Source organism: Amyelois transitella, chromosome 7 (assembly GCF_032362555.1).
Source record: "Amyelois transitella isolate CPQ chromosome 7, ilAmyTran1.1, whole genome shotgun sequence".
Lineage (NCBI taxonomy): Eukaryota > Metazoa > Arthropoda > Insecta > Lepidoptera > Pyralidae > Amyelois > Amyelois transitella.
The window spans coordinates 8,066,527-8,086,942 of record NC_083510.1 but is presented as its reverse complement, the minus strand read 5'-3'; the positions used below and the strand labels follow the sequence as shown (position 1 = coordinate 8,086,942).

The window sequence follows — 20,416 nt, the reverse complement described above, 5'->3', positions numbered from 1 at the left end:
TTAAGCTAAATGAGGTAATTATAAAACTATCAACAAACTACTACTCATAAATTAAATTTATTTTCCTATAATGATCTTCCGCTACACTTTACACTTTTTAACTGTTGAATCATCATTATGTATTATTTAAATCGATTTTATTATACACATTGAATGTACTTGATGTTTTAAATAAAAATATTTTGTGTGGAAAAAATATGTTTTATTTTTGCACAGTATTATGTTTTCTTCTTTTTAAGCTGCTTTCTCTTCTTGATTTGGTCAGAGATTGCTTTGCTTTTAGCTTTGAGCTGTTTCCGACGGATCGCCATGTCAGGCCTACTTTTAGATTTCTTCATGGTGAATACTGGCTTCTTTGCTGGTATTTCAGTTTCTTCTTCATCCTCTTCCATTGATTCCTCTTTAATTTCTTCTGCAAAAAAATATGTGATTTCAAAAACTAAATCCATTTAAGGACTCAATAACAGCATTTTAATCAATGATTTCACCTGTAAATTGATAGAACTGAAAAATCTATAAATGAACTGGTGAAATTGTTGAAATGAAAGAAATATTTTTTTAATAATTCTCACTGAGAGTTCAAACATGGGTAATAAATGTTTCAGCTCTCTTGAAAATTTAAGACCTCCTTTTTACTATTGCTAATGCATCTAATTATACACAGCTTTTGTCTGCAGGTAAAACTTTTCCATTTCTCGTGGGAATGCCACAAAAATCGAGTTCAGAAAAACATGATGTCTTTAGTTCTTACCTTTAATAAGAACTTCTTCAGCTTTCTCCAAAGGATCTCCTCTAAAGAAGTCCGCTCCCTCTATGTCTGGGTAACCAGTTTCTGGTTTAGTGGCCTCATACACTGCCTTCTTTTCAACTCTCCTCTCATACTTGTTTGCAGCTTTCTTGGAGAATGCTTGCCGAAGTTTCGCCGGGCTGATGTACTTCGGGTTTTCCCACAGTGTTGTTCCACCAAATGATCCGGAAAATATTTTAACCTAAAATAATTCATTATAAGCTGAATGTGAAAGACTTCTATGAGAGTGTTGACTCTGCCTACCCTGTACCCGGGGATAAAGACGTGATTTTATGTGTGTGAAAAGTCCAATTGATCAGTTGTGTCAAACTATAGTTCGGTCAAAGATGTAGGTAAGAAATAAACTGACATAAAGTAAAAGTTTTACTTTTATGGAAACCCACTTTCTGGTCAGAGTCCAGAGTCATTACACTTGTTACCCATAAAACCTGAATATAAGTTACATAGTGTGTAGTATGTCGCATCTCTCCAGATAAAAATTTTGATATTATTCAGGGTCATCATTCAATAGGAAAAGATTCAATAAGACAACTTAAAAAAATCTCACCGGATTAAGCACAAATCTTGGTCCAATTTCAGCTAAAGCACCATCCTCAGACAGAATTTGGTAATTCCTGAACCATATTCTGTTATCTAAGATCATGAAAGTGTAGATGTGATCGAAAAATGGCTGGCTCTTGGGATGGTGGTAAGGGACTCCAAATATCTGAGTCAGTAATTCCTTCAGCAGAACATAGTGGGCGTCTTTAGCAAACTGCGGGTCAAATGATAATAAAGGTCTTGACCCTCGCAAGCAGTTGCCAGTCATTTTCAGTTCACCCATAGTGTAAACTGAAATGAAGTTTAATTTTTAAGTAACATTCTTGTGAAAATAATGATGTTATAAAATTATTATGGTAGAAATTTCATTGTTATGAAAAATATAAAACTAAGTTTACAAAAATATGCTTACTGTTCTCTACTAAAAATTTTACACTAGGGCCGTTAGGAATATTGGACATCCAGAGATACAAATCTCTCATTTTCCTTCCTTCAAATAAAATGCATTTGTTGCAGTTTTTCATTTCGCTGATTTCGTTAACAACATACAAGTTCTTGCTTCTTTCCATTTTTGATTCGGTTTTGTGGTGAGGCATAAGTTTTTTTATATCCTCCATAAGGTGCCGATGTCGATGGTTAATACCACGAGCAGCAAATACAAGAACTCTTTGTCTGTTTATCCATTTTACCTGAAACATTGGTTAGAAAATCTTTTTAGGTTAGTTCTGATGGATAATTAAAATTAACAGATTGAACTGTTCGAAACATTTTCTAGTCACAAAACGACGTAATATGCTACAACAATGTAGTATTTATTGCACTAAAACTGAATATTACGTTACGTACCTGTTTAGGTGTAGGGTCATCAGAGTTCCTAACTGGTGGTAAAATGACTACATTTTCATCAGTTTTTTTTTCTTCTAGTTGAATTGACTTTTTCTTTTTACCTTCTCGGCTTTTAATCTTAACCATTGTGCACCAATTTCAATGCTAAAACACGTGGATTTTAATTTCAACAAGCACGAAATCAACGGAAGCACGAGTCAATCAACAAAACTACGAAATATTCCTATTTTCACTTTTTGACATTGACGACCATTGACAATTTTTTTTTTGCGAGCTCATACATTTTCCTTTTCTTCGTTGTGGCTTGGCTTGGCGACCAAATGGCAACCAAACATCTTCATGAGCTCTTCAATGTCAAGTCCCCATTAAATAATATTTAGCGTATATTGGTCAGGTAAAAACTGTGGGTGCTTTACTTCTTCCTTTTTTGTCACTGAATCTGTTTTTCTAATGTAACATTGTCTAGTACACTTATTAATCCACAATTCATTACTAGTCGATTTTATACACATTTTAGAAAAAATTGTACAAACAACATATTTTTTTTAAGAAGAACCATAGAAATCGCAGTAATATTATATATTGTAGTAAGTATATTATTCCGATTTATGAGTAGGCACATAACGATAAGGCATGTTTATTAAACAGTAATAAAGTGATAAGATAATAACGAGAAATTAAGCATAATATAAATATAACTAAATAGGTATATACCAACATAAATCACATTCATACCATTTAAATTTGTGAGCATAAGTATTTTTTGTGCGTTTACTTATTTCTCTTGTAAACTTATACTCGAGAAATGTTTAAGTCGGTAAAGTTAATATTGAGAAGTGTACCGTTTCACTCGTATGACCAATACAGATGTGCAACCCAGGTTCTACCGCAATTATCTTCGGTGAATATTAAACCATTATTAGATAAGTTATTAACTTACAACTTGTGTCCTATATCGATGTATTGTGTTGTTGACTTAGGTACAATATGCTCAGAAGAAAGTTGTGCCACCTCGCCTTGATTGGTGTATAGGATGTGGCCCAGGTATATCTTAAGACGTGTGTACCTACACATTTAGAGCCATTAAATAATACACAAAAAATTTGAAGAAAAAATTGAGATTTTGTATACCGATACCACTATATCGGAATACAAAATCTCATTTTTTTTTACTACCTTACAAAAGTTTAAATCTCAACAGTAAACTTATTTCAGGAAAAATATAAATTAGTAAGAAAAAACTATGCAAGAGTACAAGATATCGATTTAAATTATTTTAAATCCATACTAGATGAAAACAGGGTTATAACCAACGAATCGGATCTGCTGCCTTACAATATAGATTGGGTAAAAAATTGTAGAGGTATGCCTACACAAAACTATCTAAGTTCTTGAGTGTCATGGGACCTTTAGAACAGATTTATATATAATCTGAAGGTTTTGAGACGATGCTATGCTATCCCGCAAATGCTTGGTACCTAATTTATGAATCTTCTGCTTGCTTCGTATGAATGTGCAATTATGTCACAGCATTATGTTGTAAAATAGTGATCTACGTATTGTCCATGTTTGTAGTTCTGAAAGTTCTTCTGCTCGTAGGTCAATCAAAGGTGGTCCTAAAACCGTCAAGCGTGCATGAAGTGTCCCAGATATTGTCATACTGCAATGAAAAACGACTCGCAGTATGTCCGCAAGGCGGTAACACGAGCGTGGTGGGTGGGTCGGTGCCAGTTTTCGACGAAATTATCCTTAACATGACGAATTTGAACAAGATTTTAAGTTTAGATGATATTTCTGGTTGGTATTTAAGTTTATTTATTAGGTATAATCTCCGTATCTTTTTTATACATTTATCTTAGCGTGTGTTCAGCTCTTTTAACACGTTGCCCAAAGGTCGCTTTTCACCGCACTTTTTTCTTCATATTTCGTAAGGACTTTAGCATCAACTGTTTGGATTGTATTGCATATCATTCCATGCAATTTAAAGGCAAAACTTACCTACCAGATAGCTCGAATTGCACTTTGTCTGATTAATGACTTACATCAACCTGATTTTGTTGCAAGGGCTGAATTATTAATTATTAGAGATTTTATCATAAAGGTGCTCTGGTATGCGAGGCTGGGTGCATTTTGGAGACATTGGACAATTTCGTACGTGACCAAGGGCTGATCATGCCACTGGACCTGGGAGCTAAAGGCACCTGCCATATCGGTGGAAATGTCAGCACGAACGCTGGGGGCTTAAGACTAGTGCGATACGGGAATTTGCACGGATCTGTGTTGGGGCTAGAAGCTGTATGTACTTACTTTTTGCACTAAAAACTATGAACTATCCATATGAGTAAATTGTTAAAGGTATTTGATTTGATTTTCATCTTTAAATCTGAAGATTTGGCTTTTGACTTCCAAAACAACCGCGTACAAATATTTGTACTGGATTTGCTTTTTTGCAGGTAAAAGCCGACGGATCTATCGTAGATTGTCTCAAATCATTGAAAAAGGATAACACGGGGTATCACTTGAAGCACTTATTCATAGGGTCTGAGGGTACTTTAGGTGTAGTCACTAAAGTAGCAATTCACTGCCCTTCTATGCCTAAAGCTGTTACCATTGGTTTGTTTGGTAAGTATTATAGCTACGCAATAACGTAAAAATAATAACCGACCTCATGAATATGAGTCTGGTTATTATTTTTTAAAATCATTTTTTACTTATAGGCGTAAATAGTTTTGATGATGTCCTGAACCTGTACAAAAATGCTAAAGCTTCGCTCGGAGAGATTATATCGGCGTTTGAAATGAGCGACCATGAAGCCATTAATGGCTCTGCGAAGTACTTAAACCGAAGGTAATGTAAACGAAATACTTGGACCAAGTAGGTAAATCATAATCCATGTGGGAATCCTCGAGGACAAATAGTTTAATAAGTTGCGTGTTTGTTCGCGACCAGTTGTAGGTACCTTCCACTTCTATAAAGAGTATCCAAATATTACTTAGATGTCATTAGAAAATTTTTTGGCATTGGTACTACCAATGTTTTATTTTAAGTATCAAAGCAGATATAAGTATACTTAAATAAGGTACTTTAAAATGAATATTAATATTTATAGGTTACCTATACCCGAATATCCGTATTACGTGATAATTGAAACTCACGGGAGCAACGAAGCTCATGACGAGGAGAAACTTAGTATGTTTCTAAAGAAGGAAATGGAGAGCGGGTTAATCCTAGACGGAACTGTAACATCGGAAACGAAAAAGATGCAGGTAGGTACTGTCAGCCGAAAAACCTTATTTTTATTACCTTGACTTCACTTTCGTTGTATTTGTCCATTAAGTATTACCTACCTCTTCTGCTGCGATGATATCTTGAACTGAAATAGCTCTAATTTTAAAGCATATTATTTTAATCAGGTTGTTGCTATCACGCACAATATCATAAAGTTACTCATATCTACGCATCATGTACCTACCTGTTATAATTTGCTTGCAGCACATCTGGAGTTTCCGCGAGAGTGTACCAGCTGCGGACATGAACAACAGTTATCTTTACGCGTACGATGTGTCATTACCTCACAAACATTATTACGAGCTCGTGCCAATTCTGCGCAAGAGACTGGGCGATAAAGTTCTGAGGGTTAGCGGCTTTGGTCATATAGGTAGGTTAATTTAAATGAATTATACATAAGCAGGTAGCTATATAGTTAACAACCATATAAATGTTCTTAGTTCCTAACAATTGGCTATAGAGTCTGCTTTCAAAAATATTTGGTCATAACTGATATAAAAATAAGCAACTTTTTAATATTCAAGATATCAATATCATAATCAAATGAGTAAGCGATACTCGTATAAGCATAGGTAAAAAGAGGAATGAGGTTTCCTAATATTCATGTTTCCTCATACATGACAGGAGACGGCAACGTGCACATCAATATAGTTACTCCAAAATACAGCCAAGAAGTGACTGATATCGTGGAGCCATTTATCTTCGAAGAGGTCGCTAAACGGCAAGGATCCGTGAGCGCCGAGCACGGGATGGGCTTGAAGAAACCGCACTACATGCACTTTAGTAAGGACCAGTCGGCCATAGAACTCATGAAGGTATTAAAGCAGCTGATGGATCCAAATGGAATTTTAAACCCATACAAAGTGTTACCGGAACATTAGATATTGTTTAAAAATATGGTTCTAACTATTAAATGCAAACCTTTACCTATTGATATGTTTGATTCGTGTGGTACCTATATTCCCCATCCCTTCGATAGATCAGCTATTTTCTACATACTCTCATCTCATGATATGGACATAGATAAATGAAAAGTTTGCGTTAAGAAATTAGCAAAGATATATCTACTATTTTCTTTCCCCTTTAAATTACCTAATGTTCAATTGTTTGTAAATATAAAAATTTATGTTGTTACTGCATTTTTCAAAGAACCTATTTTTAGAAAAATGCTGGAATCACACTAAGGAAGATATAAAAAAGCGAGGAGATCGCACCAATCGGTTATCTTCCAAATCGTTTCTAGTGAACCTACAGCATTGGTATGATAAATGTTACGTAATCCATGACTCGGAATTTCTACGCAGTCAGTAGCGAAACAGCGTTTGCTATGTGTGTTTGTAACTTTAAATGCTGCGCTATTTACGATAGTATATTTTCAAAATGATAAATCCAATGAAATTGATAGTGACTACTTTTAGGAACAACACTGGGCAAGCAAAATATGCGTCGCAAGCATTGCCGCAATTATCTTCTGTAAGTACCTTGGTTTAGATAGTATGTATTCTTATCTACTTGTACATAGGTACATACCTACTTGGTGCTTAAAGGTTTGAACACTATGAAAGTAATAATTTTGCTTTAACATTTATTTGCATTACAAGTTTTGGCAATAAAGCTGATTTAATATTAAAATAATTTAAGCAAGTACCTATTTCTCATTCAAACTTCATTGTAATTTTATAAACCGACTTAATTGTTAATTTAGCTGAAAGTAGGAAGTTGAATAAGTGGAAAGAGAAGCTAGGAGACAAACCTATATAGGAGATTTTTTTTCCTTATCCACCACTTATATGTGTTGCACACTTTGATTTCATAGTTATTAATCACACCCACAAAATGTTTACATTGGCGATCAGAATGAACTTACTATTACAATTTATTATTTTGTTGGTTTAGAACTAATGGTTTCTTCCTAGTCCTTCCTTACAGACCGCACAGTTTTGAGCGTATTCTAGGATCCGAAATAAAAAATAGACTGACACATTTTTATCAGACTCTAATTACGGTAAGATATACCTACTTATTATGTTTTAATTATGTGTCTTTTAAATCCTTTAACACATTTTACAGGAAAAGTACAACGTAAGAAGGAAAAACTTTTCTAAAGTTGTGACAAAGGATGTGGATCATTTCAAGTCCCTGTTAGGCGAGGAAAGAGTATTAACAGAAGATGCAGATGTGCTACCATTTAACATTGATTGGATAAAAAATTGTCGAGGTGCAGTTAATTTTATCAACTAATAATTAGGTACCTGGTTAGACCGCAAGCACCAAGTTTTTAAAGTATAAGGCAAGTTTTAAACTTATAAAGATCGTTTTATCATGACCGGGAATAAAACCCTGGACGTCGTGATTCAATAGCAAGCACAATTCCATTTGCGCCAGAGGCCTTCTTTAAAACCAACAACTGCTGAACTTTAAACTCCATAACAACAAATGAGGGACTTTGAACGATAAAGATTAGACGAGATAGAGTTGTATCCTTTTTCATATCTTGCTTTTTAATGTCACGAACACGAGTCTATTAAAGTTGTTGGACTTCAGAACAATAAGAAAACGTTCTCCAGCATATCTATTAAGGCGATTTGTTTGTTCAGTGGAATTCATTATAATCACATTTTTAGGACAATCACAGGTAGTACTGAAGCCGAGAACGACGGAGGAGGTATCAAAGATTTTGACATATTGCAATGAGAGGAAATTGGCGGTGTGTCCTCAAGGAGGCAACACTGGCCTGGTTGGGGGTTCCGTGCCAGTGTTTGATGAAATCGTGGTCAACCTGATGCTGATGAACAAAGTAATCAGTATAGACGATATATCAGGTAATTTGTTGATCTATTAATTACTAGAGGCCGCCCGCGACTTCGTCCGCATGGAAACCCTATCAATCCCGCGGGAACTCTGGGATAAAAAGTACCCTATGTGTTATTCTGGGTCTTCAGCTACCTACATACCAAATTTCATGGTAATCGGTTCAGTAGTTTTTGCGTGAAAGAGTAACAAACATCCATACATCCATACAAACTTTCGCCTTTATAATAGTAGTAGGACTAGCTTTCTGCCTTATATTCGCCTGCCCGAATTTTGCGCCCCCTACAAAAGAATACCACCTTAAAAAGAATATTAACAGGTTTTCCACAAATTCCACGAGAACTTCTAATATAAGGTTTACAGGGATGAAAGATACCTGTAAATCCTATAAAAACATCCTGTAAAAAATACAAGTCTCGCAGCTCAGTCTTTCTACCGTAAAAAGTTGTGAGATCCATGTAATACCTACCAAGTCGGTTAATCTATTTAGTCTCTACGTAAAGGACAAGTCCAAGTCGATCTATTTGTTTTAAACGTAAAATATTTTTAATATTGGCATGATGTAATAACTTAAGGCAAGTATAGATCCTTTAAGTAAAATGAATTCAGGAATAAGTTTGCTATCAAGGGAGCGTGAGCCTGTTGCATGTTTGGAGACATTTTTAAGGTGCCATGATTTGCGAGGCTGGCTGTATCTTGGAGAATCTAGACAACGTAGTTCGCGAACATTCGCTGATCATGCCATTGGACCTAGGAGCTAAAGGCACCTGTCAGATTGGAGGGAATGTCAGCACCAACGCTGGAGGATTACGTCTGTTGCGTTATGGCAACTTGCATGGATCTATTTTAGGAGTGGAAGCCGTAAGCATGTTTATATTGATATAACTTCCTTGTTGCGCTGTAATATTTTTTTATTTTAAATTGATTTCACTTCGTTGGTTCATTTATTTAACAGTGTGAATAAACAGTGTAAACTGAGAGTACGTAATTTGGTAGAGCTACCATGACATCCCTTAATAGAAACAGAAAAGCTGAGGTACTAGTGTTTTTGTTTTTAACACTACTTCCACAGTAAGGATAAAGATTCAAGAGTCAGAGTGAAAGACTTAAAGAGTCAAAATTTAAGATATTTTGAGAATGAAATCTATGTAACATTGGCTGATTTTTTCTATGAACTTGTTATGATTATTTTTACTTGTTGCAGGTGAAAGCCGATGGAACAATAATTGACTGTCTTAAAACATTAAAAAAGGACAATACAGGGTATCATTTGAAACACTTGTTTATAGGATCTGAAGGTACACTGGGACTTGTGACAAAAGTTGCAATACATTGTCCTGTTTTGCCCAAAGCAGTAACAGTGGGATTTTTTGGTGAGACGATACTCAATAATTTGACTTTTAAATACATATAGCTAATCTAAGCTATGTTAATTAAGGAAATTTGGTAAGTTTAAATCTCTGACCCAGTATAGAACCCTGGGGAACACCAACCTTAAAAAGGTTTTATTTCTTTTCTTCATTCATTTACTCCTTGATTACTTTTACAAAATCCAACATTGAGATTTTCTTTAGTTTACATAATAAAAATAAAAACGTTATACCTCTATAAAAAAATTCAAATACGACACAACACAGTAGTTGTTAGGGCAGTTGCGTTCCCATGTCAGATCATGACTTTTTGACCGTATATTTCACAGGGGTTGAAAACTTTGAAAACATACTGAAACTATATAGAAGTGCTAAAACATCTTTAGGAGAAATCTTATCAGCGTTTGAGATGGCAGACAATGCAGCGATAAGCAACACTTCGAAAAATCTAAATTTACCGTAAGTTTGTACAGTATAGTAAATATACTTATTTGATTTGGTTATAATTCCACCAACGCTTAAAAACGTGATAGCTCATTATTTAAAAAGTTAGTACGCTCTGAGTTAACATAGCGATACTGTTAGCAAAGTTGCTCTTTCTTCCTCAGTTTGAGTCTGTTTTTGGGCAAAACATCTTCCATTTTGCTTCCTTCTGCACATTGAACAGCTTTAAAAATCCTGTTTTAAGAGTATGCTCGTATAGTATAGATACTATGCTATGAAAGTTTTTTTTTAAGTGTGCTCTAAATAGAGAACCTTAAACATTTCAGGAATCCCATATCGGATTATCCATTCTATGTGCTGGTGGAGACACATGGCAGTAACGAAGCTCATGATGAAGAGAAACTTACAAAGTTTTTAACGAAAGAGATGGAAAGTGGACTAATTTTGGATGGAACTGTCTCTTCGGAGCCCAAGAAAATGCAGGTCAGGACCGGCATTGCAGGACTTTCGTCTTATTACCCATCGACGTCATTTCCGCTCTAATGATCAAAGACTCTTCTAAAGGATATGATACTTACCTGTTAGAATTTTTACCATAACATAGGAATAATCATAGATTGCGTGTGTTCTTTCCTAGAGGCACTTTAGTAGGTATCTGTTCTTCTTTTTTTAATTAGTCATTATTTTTTCAGACTATATGGAACTTACGAGAGAGCATAGCGGGCGCTGGACTTGTGAACGGCTACGTCTTTAAATATGATGTGTCTATACCCCAGAAATTCTACTATGATCTAGTGCCTGTGTTGAGAAAGAAATTGGGAGATAAGGCGGTGATGGTCTGCGGCTACGGACATATCGGTAAATTCTTTGGTTAAATTGTTCTACTAATTGTTACATGTATTATCACAAAGAAAATGATAACAAACTTCGTACTTACCGTTTACAGGTGATGGTAACATCCATATAAACATCACAGTGCCAGAGTACACAAAAGAAGCAGCGTCTCTTCTAGAACCCTTCATTTTCGAAGAAGTGGCCAAAGTGCAGGGTTCCATTAGCGCAGAACACGGCGTTGGTTTCCGAAAGCCCCACTACATTCATTACAGTAAAGACGAGTCTGCATTGCAACTCATGCGCGATTTGAAACACCTGATGGATCCAAACGGGATTCTTAATCCTTATAAAGTACTGCCAGAAAATTAGTACCTACCTAACCAGAATGTTTGTCAGAATGTCTGCTACGTAGGTAACGTGCTCTTTATGACTATTATAATCTATTTATGTAGACTTGAAAAGTCCCAAAAGAAGTAAAATTTTTATATTGTATCATTAAAAATATGAAGAAATTGCATAATGAGCATGTCAGGCTGGCTCAAAAATAAATAAATAATAATATTATAAAAAATATGGGTAGGTAGATAGGTAAAGTACCTCAATAAGTTCACCTCATAAAAAGGGTAAGTAATTTTGAATTGATAATAATATTAAAGCATATCATCGGGGATACGAGTAAAAATAAAAAAAATGTACAGGGTGAAACTCATTTCATTATCTTTATCTGTATTTATATATTTTTTAAATATTTAGGTACCAAACATAAGTGCAAATGATCTGTTATTTATTAAAGGAAAAATAAAACAACATTATTTTATTTAAATGACTTTTATTAAAATATCCATTTATTCTTATAACATTCATAATATCACTGCAACAAAAATACAATGGAATATTATAAACATTTTCCTAATTGCTTCAAATAAATAAATCCAGTATTGCATAAATATATCAAAAATGTATTATTTATCAGCGCTTGAACTAACAGCAAAAATTACTTGTATGACTTATATCTGCAGGTAGGTACTCATTTTATTGCTATATGTGTATTTTGAAAGCACAATATTCACTATTTACACAAAATAAATAGAGTACAGACAAGGCGCTTCATAAAATGTGTACTTGATTAACCAATCTGCGCTGAGGTTCATCGATGAATATGAAATATGCGTATTCCCCTTGATTCAGTAACGTATGCTTTTGAGAGCGAAATACTATTGAGTTTGAGAAAAATTGGGTTGAGACAGGAAAATTTTTAAAAGAGACAAGATCGCAAGTAAATATGGAATAAGCCTTAAAGTATAGTCCTGGAGGATGCAACCGGAAACTTCCAATGATTAGATAGAGAGAACTTAGTCAAGTGGAATAAGTGCTTAAACTTGAAACACTATCGCTAGTATCACGCCTTATCTATAAAAATATTTTGAGAACTTTAAGCTTTCTCTCTGTAATCTGTTTATTTTGTGCTATTTATTCATTTAAACCAGCAATTAGGTCATTGATTAAAATATATCTAGCACTCAAGGCAACTATCACTCACTATCTCACTCATATCGAATAGGCATTTTAAAATCACAACGAAGTTTAACATAAATTTGGCATTTAGTTCATTTGGTGGCATCTCTCAGTTTTTGCTGCAATGAATTCATATGAATGTAACATGTTAGTTGCCATTGCCACTTGACTAACTTGGGATTACAACACTGGTATAGAACTAAAAAATAAACTCAGATATAAGCCAAGCTCAAAATAAAATTTACCGAGACAAGTTCGTACAAGTAATATGTGACTCATTAGTTGATTTCATAAATGTAATAATAAGATGGGGTAGCTTAAAATCATTAAAAGGTACCAGATACCTTTTTCTACAAATATTCATGGATGTCAATTTATAATTCATAGATGGCATAAATAATTCCAAGTTTATGTTGTTGAGTCACAATGATCATATAAGAAACAATTTATCGCAGTAAGAACTACTACAAACCTAATGACCATTCAATAAAAACTAAGTAATGCACCAAAAATCTTAAACATCTTTGTGCTTCCGAAATTCTAATATAATCTAAAATGATTCGACATTTTATAATTACTGGATAAATTGTTCAGAAATATTACTTTAAAATCATCGAGATTACTTAAAAAAACTCGCAGCGATATTTGAAAATTCATGTCAATTTTATGTAAAGTTTCGATTTCAGATGGAAAACAAAAATATGTTGTTATTTCAGTCATGCATCCAATACCGCAATAAAATAATCTTCATTAACGGTTCATCGGTATTTTCCACCTGATTTAGAAACTTCTTTTAAATGATATGAACAACTCAGCCATCCAATGTTAAACACAAGTTTTCCTCAGTTTAGGATATTATCATTGGACGCAGTGGAATGGAAGTTGATTGTAGGTAAATAAACAATATTTCATATTTCTGATGTTAGACTTGTCTCAACATTTTTTATCTTGTTTACAAATGTGAAGAAAGTCATTGCCTATGCGTTGATTTCTATTCATCAATAGAAAAATAAATGGAGAAAATATGAGATCACTAAATATTATTTATTATTCGACAGACAAAATGTAAACAAGAAGCAAATGGCTCTCAATATGGCCGTCAATGTTCCGTGGTGGGAGCAACAATACGATTTAGTTCACATTATGTACCCGAATCTTGACGTTTTTCTTTACATTTTAGTAATCTAAAAAAGAACTATGTAAAACTTGTTTACATTTAGTCCACGCATTTTATTCCTTTGTTGCAATTGATGTGTTTACGTATAAATAAAATATTAATATTCTTTCAACATTAGTGATCAAATATACAAACCACAAATAGGGTAAACGAGTCTTTAAAATGCATTGTTTCTTATACGTAAACACAACGCCCGATACCAGACCAAGACTTCCACTAATAAATCTACACACAAAGTAAAGTACACCAATTATTATGTTATAGAAGTTACGAACGTTTTACTTTTTCTAGAAAAAAGGAATTATAAAATTAGCTAAGCTTGGGTTAAATTAATTACCTGTATGGTTTGATGCTAGTCGAGCGAATCTTTTTTTCATACAAAGTTGTAGCGATCGCCGAATTTTATGTATTAGGTCAAAATGTAGTTCGGATAAAAATGAAATGAAAATAAACCAAGAAAAAAGTATTGTAAAATACAATGTCATGAAAATCGTTTTTTTTTTGCTTTGGTCATAATAACCATATGACGTAATTTATGGATTTTCATTTTAGAGCTAATGTCAGGTAGCACATAGAGTTTGAAAGGTAATCCATTTTTGAAGGTACATTTTTAATGGGGCGTTAGGAAAATCTGAAAAGCCTAATTCGTTTTCGATAGAATAGCAACCAAGGTTGCTAAGAAGTGCTACTAACAATCATAATTCGAGAATATCCTCCTAGAATGGTAATTTCTTACTGCTCACAATATATTTATACAGTCATAGTGAATGTTATAGTACATATCATGGAAAAGGTTTTGTAATTTGTATTACATATTTTTTTGTACAATTGTGTAGGCAGCCAATCAGACAAGCAAAATGGCTTGTTTAAAAAAATCAAAGACATGTAAATATTACCTTTCAAGCAATATTTGCGTATCAAAGACATGTAAATATTACCTTTCAAGCAATATTTGCGTATACATCCAACTGCATGTTTAAGATTACACTAACCAACAAGAAAAGCACTATACCATTCACTTAACTACAAACATATAACGGGATCTTTTTGTAGTTTTATAGTTTTTATTGTTTTTTTATACATTTTCTCTCCTAGTCTAGGGCCGCTTGGTCTGCGGGGCGGCGAGGGACGCTGGTTATCGCTTGATCTGGTTGGAGATCTTCAGGAACTCTAGGAAGCCGGCCTGCATCTCCGCGTCCATGCCGGTGTCCCACGCCTCGTTCTCCAGTTCCTCGCTATTGATTCAAAATAAATATTACTAACCAATGAGTGCAATCCATTTTTAAGGTTCTGCGTCGTTTACTTTCATTCAAGCAGCAGCTATACAACGTGTCGACTGTGAGCCCATGAGTTTATCTACCTAGAATAGACTAAATGTATGTCTGTAGTGAGTAGTAACTGAGCCGGTGATAACTTTGGCCTTTCTGGAGAAAAGCCCAAGGTGCGCATATAACCAAAATCTCGGATTATTTAATCGTAGTTCGTTAAATTTTTGCATGAAGCCACTTCTGACCTTCTGGAACCTGTGCGGGGGAATGAGGATGGGCACATCCAGTTGCATGGATGTGCACGTTTTATCAAGATGTTTTCCGTCACCGTACGAGCAATCTGTGGTGATGGTGACAGATATAATGGTGTAAAGTGTGACCATAGAATAAAACATTAGGCCATCATAACCCCATGGATCTACCGACCTTCCGGTTATTTCGTCGAACCACGCACCTTTTCTTGACTCCGAATGAAGCTTTTTAGCTCTGTAGTCTTTCCGGTGGCATCCTCCACTTCGGGGCCCGCCTTCAGACTTTACTTTCCCTACTATGTCCTGTTTTCAGCATCCTCAGATTCAACGGCTAGCATATCAAGTTTCGCGACGTCTAGCTCCTGTTACCTGTTAGTCAGTGTACTCACAGTATGTCGTCGTCCAGCGCCGGCGTGGCGTGCGCGGGCGGCAGGTTGCTCTGCAGGAAGGCGGCCTCCTCCGCCGTCAGCGCGTGCCCGTCCGCCAGGTACCCGCCCTCTGGGGATCCGTTCACTGATATAAACATATTGGTTAGAATCAGTACATTCATAGAAATTAGTCTCTTTGACAGAAAAATACATGTACATAAAGAAAAAAAAATCAGTAAATAACACAGGTCACAGGCCATTACACAAAGTAAAGTAAAAGTAAATCATATTTTTTGGGCCTTGGTTTTTTTGTCGAATAAATTTGCGGCCTTGCAAAAATACGAAGATTTTGATGCCTTGAATAGTCGCTCTTTCTTGCTTTATGATAGAGCCAGCTCTGTCTCATTTTAGTTTTCAGTTGCACTCTGTTTGAAATTAATTAGATTAAAAAAAATTATATCAATCAGTCGTTAGTCACCCGCACGTTACATTGTTTTTCGTCCCTGAAACTCGACCCGAGCCTGCGCAACCGAAGAAGCAGCGCGGTGGAATGCTAGAGGTGACCCGTACCTGCGTATCTGGGCTGGGCGTGGTCCGAGGCGGGCTCGGGCTCGTGTCCGGCGAGCCCCCAGCGCGCGGCGCGCAGCGCGACCACGGCGCGCACGGCGGGCAGCTGCGCGCGCAGCTTCAGCCGCTCGAACGCGGCGTGCATGCCCGCCGGGCAGTCCGCGTCGAGCGCGATGCCCGACAGCTGATCACGAAATAACAAATTAATAAATATGTATATACGGGACGAATTACATACAATGAACTAGTCTCGAACAAAGTTCTCAACGATAATATATTTGACTAGCGGCCCGCCCCGGCTTCGCACGGGTGGACATATTGTTCTACCTGAAAACTAATTTATTTCAAAACAAATTTATGCCTATGTCACTTTTGAAGGTCTATTCTATATCTGTGCCAAATTTTATCAAAATCGGACCAGTAGTTTTTGAGTTTATTCCACACAAACATACAAAAATACATGTACAAGTGTGGATGTGGATAATAAATACATAGATAGATAAACATCCAAAACCCAGGCCGATCAGGGAAAGGTTCGTTTCACATTAGGCTAGGTTTCGAATCGAGACAAATGCATGGAAAATATAAATGTATGAAGCATATCAGATTACTGTTACTTTTGTATGCATGTTAAACACATCACTATAAGGAAAAATATAACTAATGAAAATTGACATTTATGTAATTTTTTAGAAATAATGATTTGGTTAACATAGGATTGTCAAACAAGGGCATTAAGGCAAATATATTTTGTTTCAACAATTTAGCTGAAACCTTCCTTCATCCACACACACGGCTTGAAATATAAATGTTACTGATGTCAAGCAAAATAAGAAAAGTGCGTAGTAATTCAGATGTATGAAAAGCTGAGATATAATGCGGGATACTAGCTCATATAACTTTACTTACTTTTAATAGCTGGCAGACTGCTTTGATATTAACTTCCTTGTCAGTGTCTAACAAGTGGAGTAACACCTTACACAGACTTTCTCCTAAAGTCTTAATTCTGCCTCTCTGAAAATAAGAAATATATGACGTAACTTACTAGTAATTACTAATAATTTTCAGGTTATTACAAACTGTTTACTGAATAAAATTAATAAAGAAAAATAAACATTATAAAGGACCAGATGCGTCACATCTAGATCAAAGTGGAAAACCATACAATAGGCATATAGCCAACAATACAATGGATTTTAACAATACACTAATATGCTGGGAAGAAAACATTGTAAGATACTGTAAATTACAATTTAAAAAAAGCTTAACTAATAAGTCTGCAGCTGAAAATGTTCAACATACCTGATTATCCTCAAGCTGAGTGTAGATCTCAGCCAAAAACATGGCGAATCCTCGCATGTTTTCCTCCGACGTCTCCACACCGCTAATGATCTTGTTCTCCTCGGTCGAGCAGCGCTCCAACAGGCACGCGCGGAATGTCGACTCCTCAGGGGTCGCCACGGAGTCGTACATGGAACATAGCCGGGCGCCGTTGTATCGGAAGTTCGCTTCGCCTATAGACTGAAATAGTAGAAATATTTTTGAAATTAGAGATATCTATAATGATTCACTCTCAAAGATTAAGCAATGATAGTGGTGGATTAGCCTTAAAGCCTAACAATCATTTTTTGAATATACAAATTGGTCAGCGATACACTTTATGTTATTTTATTCAGCATTGTGTTTGACCTCAATCTAGCTGATTTTATGGATTTTCACCACTAGCTAAACTGCATACTACGTAATTAACGTGAAGAGCTGCCCTTTATATAAATTTATCAATGTATTCAATTCAGACTTTCACAACTGATCTTGAAAAAATCATAAAATTGTGTCAGCTAAGGCTGGATAAATTTGAGATTCTTTTTTGAGGCGATGAGCTAGCAACCTGTCACAATTTCAATCTCATTTCCATCATTAGTTCATACATGTTAATGTGGCCTTTCAATATTTTCGAGATTGTTTGCTTTTGTCAACCCTGTAAGGTATAGCCGTGATTATATGTATGTATGTGCCAGGCTAGCTGCTTCACTACCCATAAAAATTATAAAAGTCAATCATAGGCTTAGAAACTAGGGATTTTTCTTTTAGATGATGGGCTAACAACCTGTCACTATTTTTGGATCTCAATTCCATTTCTAAACCATCCAGCTAAAAATGTTCTTACGTAATCACGGATTCTGTATACTGTTTATGGGATGAACAATAGGTAATTATAATAGGAACAACATTTAGTTTACTTTTCTTTCCCTTTATATAATTAAAAAACAAACCTGATTGACGATAGCCTCGACAAGAGCCCTAGTGTAATTGGTGTCGTGTAGGGTGGAAGCAAAAGAATCTACAAGGGGGCCGCACAGTGTGTCGAACTTGCCAGGGTCGAAAGTTATCTCGCACATCACCGTAATTAGGTTGGCAATGTTCTCCTAAAATAAACACAAAATATTAATACTCCGATTGCTTAAATATCTTTCTTCTTAAGTAAATTTCAGTTCTTTTTAAATATCATTTTTACATATTATATTGTTGAATAACTGTACTGGATGTATTTTAGTAAAATGGAGTGGCCTGATTTTAAGCCATTATGTTTTAATGTAAAATTAATGTATTGTTTGTCCAAGTGTTTTGGATTGTATAGGGTATGAACTATAACTGTTCCACTTTGTTAGCACTTATTTTTTTGTGATAGGGTTTACAATATATGTGTAGATTTCACAATGAATTTGCAGGTTATGGAAACCACTGATAAGGTGTCTGATCCTAACCTAAATCCATTGGATACAGAAAACATGTCATTATATCTAAACCACAAAAAATAAATATTTAGTCAATAATATACAAATAACTATTAATTGACAAATTATAGCAAGGTTATTTTATAAGAGCCATATACCTAGTCTTTAAGATTTTCAAGCTGTGCTTAATTCATATTCAACAAAAATTAGTTAGATAAACAAAAACATATTTGGTCCAAAGTGATAACCCATCCTATTCTCAAAATAAGGTCAGTAATGTGACACTGTAAATAATATCAGCTTAGTACCTAAATAGTTCTGAAATTTATGTAATATAACCCTGTTAATAATGGATTCAGGGGTATGCTTCCACAGAGGAAACTAATATAATCATGGCATGGATACAATAAATTTATCACAGTATACAATTAATAATAATTAAAAAATATAAAAAATATTCACATACACGTATATCCATATTTTCAGCTTCTTCAAGCGAGTATGACATTTGGTCAAAATTATAACGATTCTGGTCTGAAGCTTGTCGGAGTCTATCTTGCACAGAAAACCGTTGAGGCCGGTAGGGAGCTGGATCAGCTGCATAAGCTGGTGCCACCTGGGGTGTATAATTCGGAGGGTACCATTCTTTAGCCTCTGCTGACAGATTGGATTTCGGCGCCTCAGTTGCCACTAAAACAAGAATTGAATATTTTAGTATGAATTGTTGTATGAATCAAAGTGACCTAAAAACCCACAAAATTGCACTGCAATCAAATTTCGAGCACCACCGGCAAATTCAGTCAGACTGAATAACGTCATTGGAAATGAAAATTCTTACTTTCTCCTAAAGTATTGTAATTATGCAGAACGTAATTACTGTCCGTTTATGACGACGTCACATTGCAATGAATTGGCTACGATCTGTGAAAGTTTGATTAACGAAACAGAATTGAATAATAATAATACCTCTAGCTTCATCGTTAACGATCCTCGGCCGGCGTAGCTCCCGTGGCTGGTTATCAGGTTGCCAGCCTCGGCCTCTGCCCCTGGTTCCACCAATCTCTCCGTTATTCATTTCATATAGTTTTTAACAAAACTGAAGAAGACCTTCTTTTAATTAATTCCATATACTGGGAAAGGTTTTAAGCGATTTTTCTAATCGTACGACGAAATCGACACGTAAACAAAGAGAAATACTTTCCAATTTACAGCAGTGCCTCCATCTTATTTGCGCAAGGGGGACAAAAACACTCTTGAAGTCACTCGTTCACTTGTCATCGTGTCAACTCTTGTCATTCAAATCATTCATTTACTAAGTATTTAAATAACGTACCTACCTATTTTTAGTATTTATGTTTTGAATTAACCTAGTATTTTTAGCTTAAATCCTTATCTACCTATTTACGTTAGTTGTATTAACTTAAAAATATTAACCCGATTGCCCCAAAAGAGGTGTAATTTTAAAAACTTCGCGGCTATAGCATATCTATAAAAATCTATTTCTGTTAGTTTGTCTTAATCAAACTTGAAATCGGCTGGGCTCATTTAGCGGAACTTTTGTTTGTGGCCTTATTTCCAGATCCTTTACCCACAG

At 35.2% G+C, this 20,416-nt stretch overlaps 4 protein-coding genes across 6 annotated transcripts; 2 read left to right on the top strand and 2 right to left on the bottom strand.

Moving 5' to 3' along the window:
- Positions 1-41: 41 nt before the first annotated feature.
- Positions 42-2,703, bottom strand: LOC106133874 (ribosome biogenesis protein BRX1 homolog). The gene is made up of 5 exons (XM_013333731.2): positions 2,195-2,703; positions 1,761-2,037; positions 1,356-1,639; positions 752-989; positions 42-412 (listed from the first exon to the last, which is right to left on the bottom strand). Exons 1-5 carry the CDS (start codon positions 2,318-2,320, stop codon positions 219-221), a joined length of 1,119 nt encoding a protein of 372 aa, XP_013189185.2. The 5' UTR covers positions 2,321-2,703; the 3' UTR covers positions 42-218.
- Positions 2,704-2,858: 155 nt separating this feature from the next.
- LOC106133073 (D-2-hydroxyglutarate dehydrogenase, mitochondrial-like) lies at positions 2,859-6,511 on the top strand. Of its 2 annotated transcripts, XM_013332691.2 has the most exons (9): positions 2,859-3,095; positions 3,410-3,557; positions 3,794-3,991; positions 4,296-4,489; positions 4,648-4,816; positions 4,912-5,041; positions 5,304-5,460; positions 5,687-5,852; positions 6,107-6,509. In XM_013332691.2, the coding sequence occupies exons 1-9, from the start codon at positions 3,000-3,002 to the stop codon at positions 6,361-6,363; spliced, it is 1,515 nt and encodes a 504-aa protein (XP_013188145.2). In that variant the 5' UTR covers positions 2,859-2,999; the 3' UTR covers positions 6,364-6,509. The 2 variants fall into 2 exon arrangements, with proteins under 2 accessions (XP_013188145.2, XP_060801053.1); XM_060945070.1 differs by lacking the exon at positions 3,410-3,557 and having other exon boundaries at positions 2,931-3,095; positions 6,107-6,511.
- A 149-nt stretch (positions 6,512-6,660) lies between these two features.
- LOC106133094 (D-2-hydroxyglutarate dehydrogenase, mitochondrial) lies at positions 6,661-13,914 on the top strand. Its single transcript, XM_013332702.2, has 9 exons — positions 6,661-6,955; positions 7,553-7,700; positions 8,107-8,304; positions 8,961-9,154; positions 9,498-9,666; positions 9,993-10,122; positions 10,434-10,590; positions 10,800-10,965; positions 11,054-13,914. The coding sequence occupies exons 1-9, from the start codon at positions 6,863-6,865 to the stop codon at positions 11,308-11,310; spliced, it is 1,512 nt and encodes a 503-aa protein (XP_013188156.2). The 5' UTR covers positions 6,661-6,862; the 3' UTR covers positions 11,311-13,914.
- Positions 13,915-14,063: 149 nt separating this feature from the next.
- On the bottom strand, positions 14,064-20,079 carry LOC106133099 (polyadenylate-binding protein-interacting protein 1). 2 transcript variants are annotated; one of them, XM_013332715.2, is made up of 8 exons: positions 19,789-20,079; positions 19,289-19,512; positions 18,361-18,513; positions 17,390-17,608; positions 16,997-17,101; positions 16,091-16,271; positions 15,542-15,665; positions 14,064-14,868 (listed from the first exon to the last, which is right to left on the bottom strand). In XM_013332715.2, exons 1-8 carry the CDS (start codon positions 19,895-19,897, stop codon positions 14,769-14,771), a joined length of 1,215 nt encoding a protein of 404 aa, XP_013188169.2. In that variant the 5' UTR covers positions 19,898-20,079; the 3' UTR covers positions 14,064-14,768. The 2 variants fall into 2 exon arrangements, with proteins under 2 accessions (XP_013188169.2, XP_013188177.2); XM_013332723.2 differs by having other exon boundaries at positions 15,542-15,650.
- Between the last annotated feature and the right edge of the window lie 337 nt (positions 20,080-20,416).

What these genes read in the sequence shown, in the direction of transcription:
- LOC106133874 (XM_013333731.2), bottom strand. Translation starts at nt 2,320, where the DNA reads ATGGTTAAGATTAAAAGCCGAGAAGGTAAAAAGAAAAAGTCAATTCAA. An exon ending in CAAGATTTGTGCTTAATCCG is followed by an intron (nt 990 to 1,355) that starts GTGAGATTTTTT and finishes GAATTATTTTAG; the next exon opens with GTTAAAATATTTTCCGGATC. An exon ending in TGAAGAAGTTCTTATTAAAG is followed by an intron (nt 413 to 751) that starts GTAAGAACTAAA and finishes ATTTTTTTGCAG; the next exon opens with AAGAAATTAAAGAGGAATCA.
- LOC106133094 (XM_013332702.2), top strand. Translation starts at nt 6,863, where the DNA reads ATGATAAATCCAATGAAATTGATAGTGACTACTTTTAGGAACAACACT. An exon ending in AGTAACAGTGGGATTTTTTG is followed by an intron (nt 9,667 to 9,992) that starts GTGAGACGATAC and finishes TATATTTCACAG; the next exon opens with GGGTTGAAAACTTTGAAAAC. An exon ending in CTGCGGCTACGGACATATCG is followed by an intron (nt 10,966 to 11,053) that starts GTAAATTCTTTG and finishes TACCGTTTACAG; the next exon opens with GTGATGGTAACATCCATATA.
- LOC106133073 (XM_013332691.2), top strand. Translation starts at nt 3,000, where the DNA reads ATGTTTAAGTCGGTAAAGTTAATATTGAGAAGTGTACCGTTTCACTCG. An exon ending in AAGTTTAGATGATATTTCTG is followed by an intron (nt 3,992 to 4,295) that starts GTTGGTATTTAA and finishes TTTATCATAAAG; the next exon opens with GTGCTCTGGTATGCGAGGCT. An exon ending in CGGAAACGAAAAAGATGCAG is followed by an intron (nt 5,461 to 5,686) that starts GTAGGTACTGTC and finishes ATTTGCTTGCAG; the next exon opens with CACATCTGGAGTTTCCGCGA.
- LOC106133099 (XM_013332715.2), bottom strand. Translation starts at nt 19,897, where the DNA reads ATGAATAACGGAGAGATTGGTGGAACCAGGGGCAGAGGCCGAGGCTGG. An exon ending in CTGAAAATATGGATATACGT is followed by an intron (nt 18,514 to 19,288) that starts GTATGTGAATAT and finishes TGTTTATTTTAG; the next exon opens with GAGAACATTGCCAACCTAAT. An exon ending in GCGCTGGACGACGACATACT is followed by an intron (nt 14,869 to 15,541) that starts GTGAGTACACTG and finishes TTGAATCAATAG; the next exon opens with CGAGGAACTGGAGAACGAGG.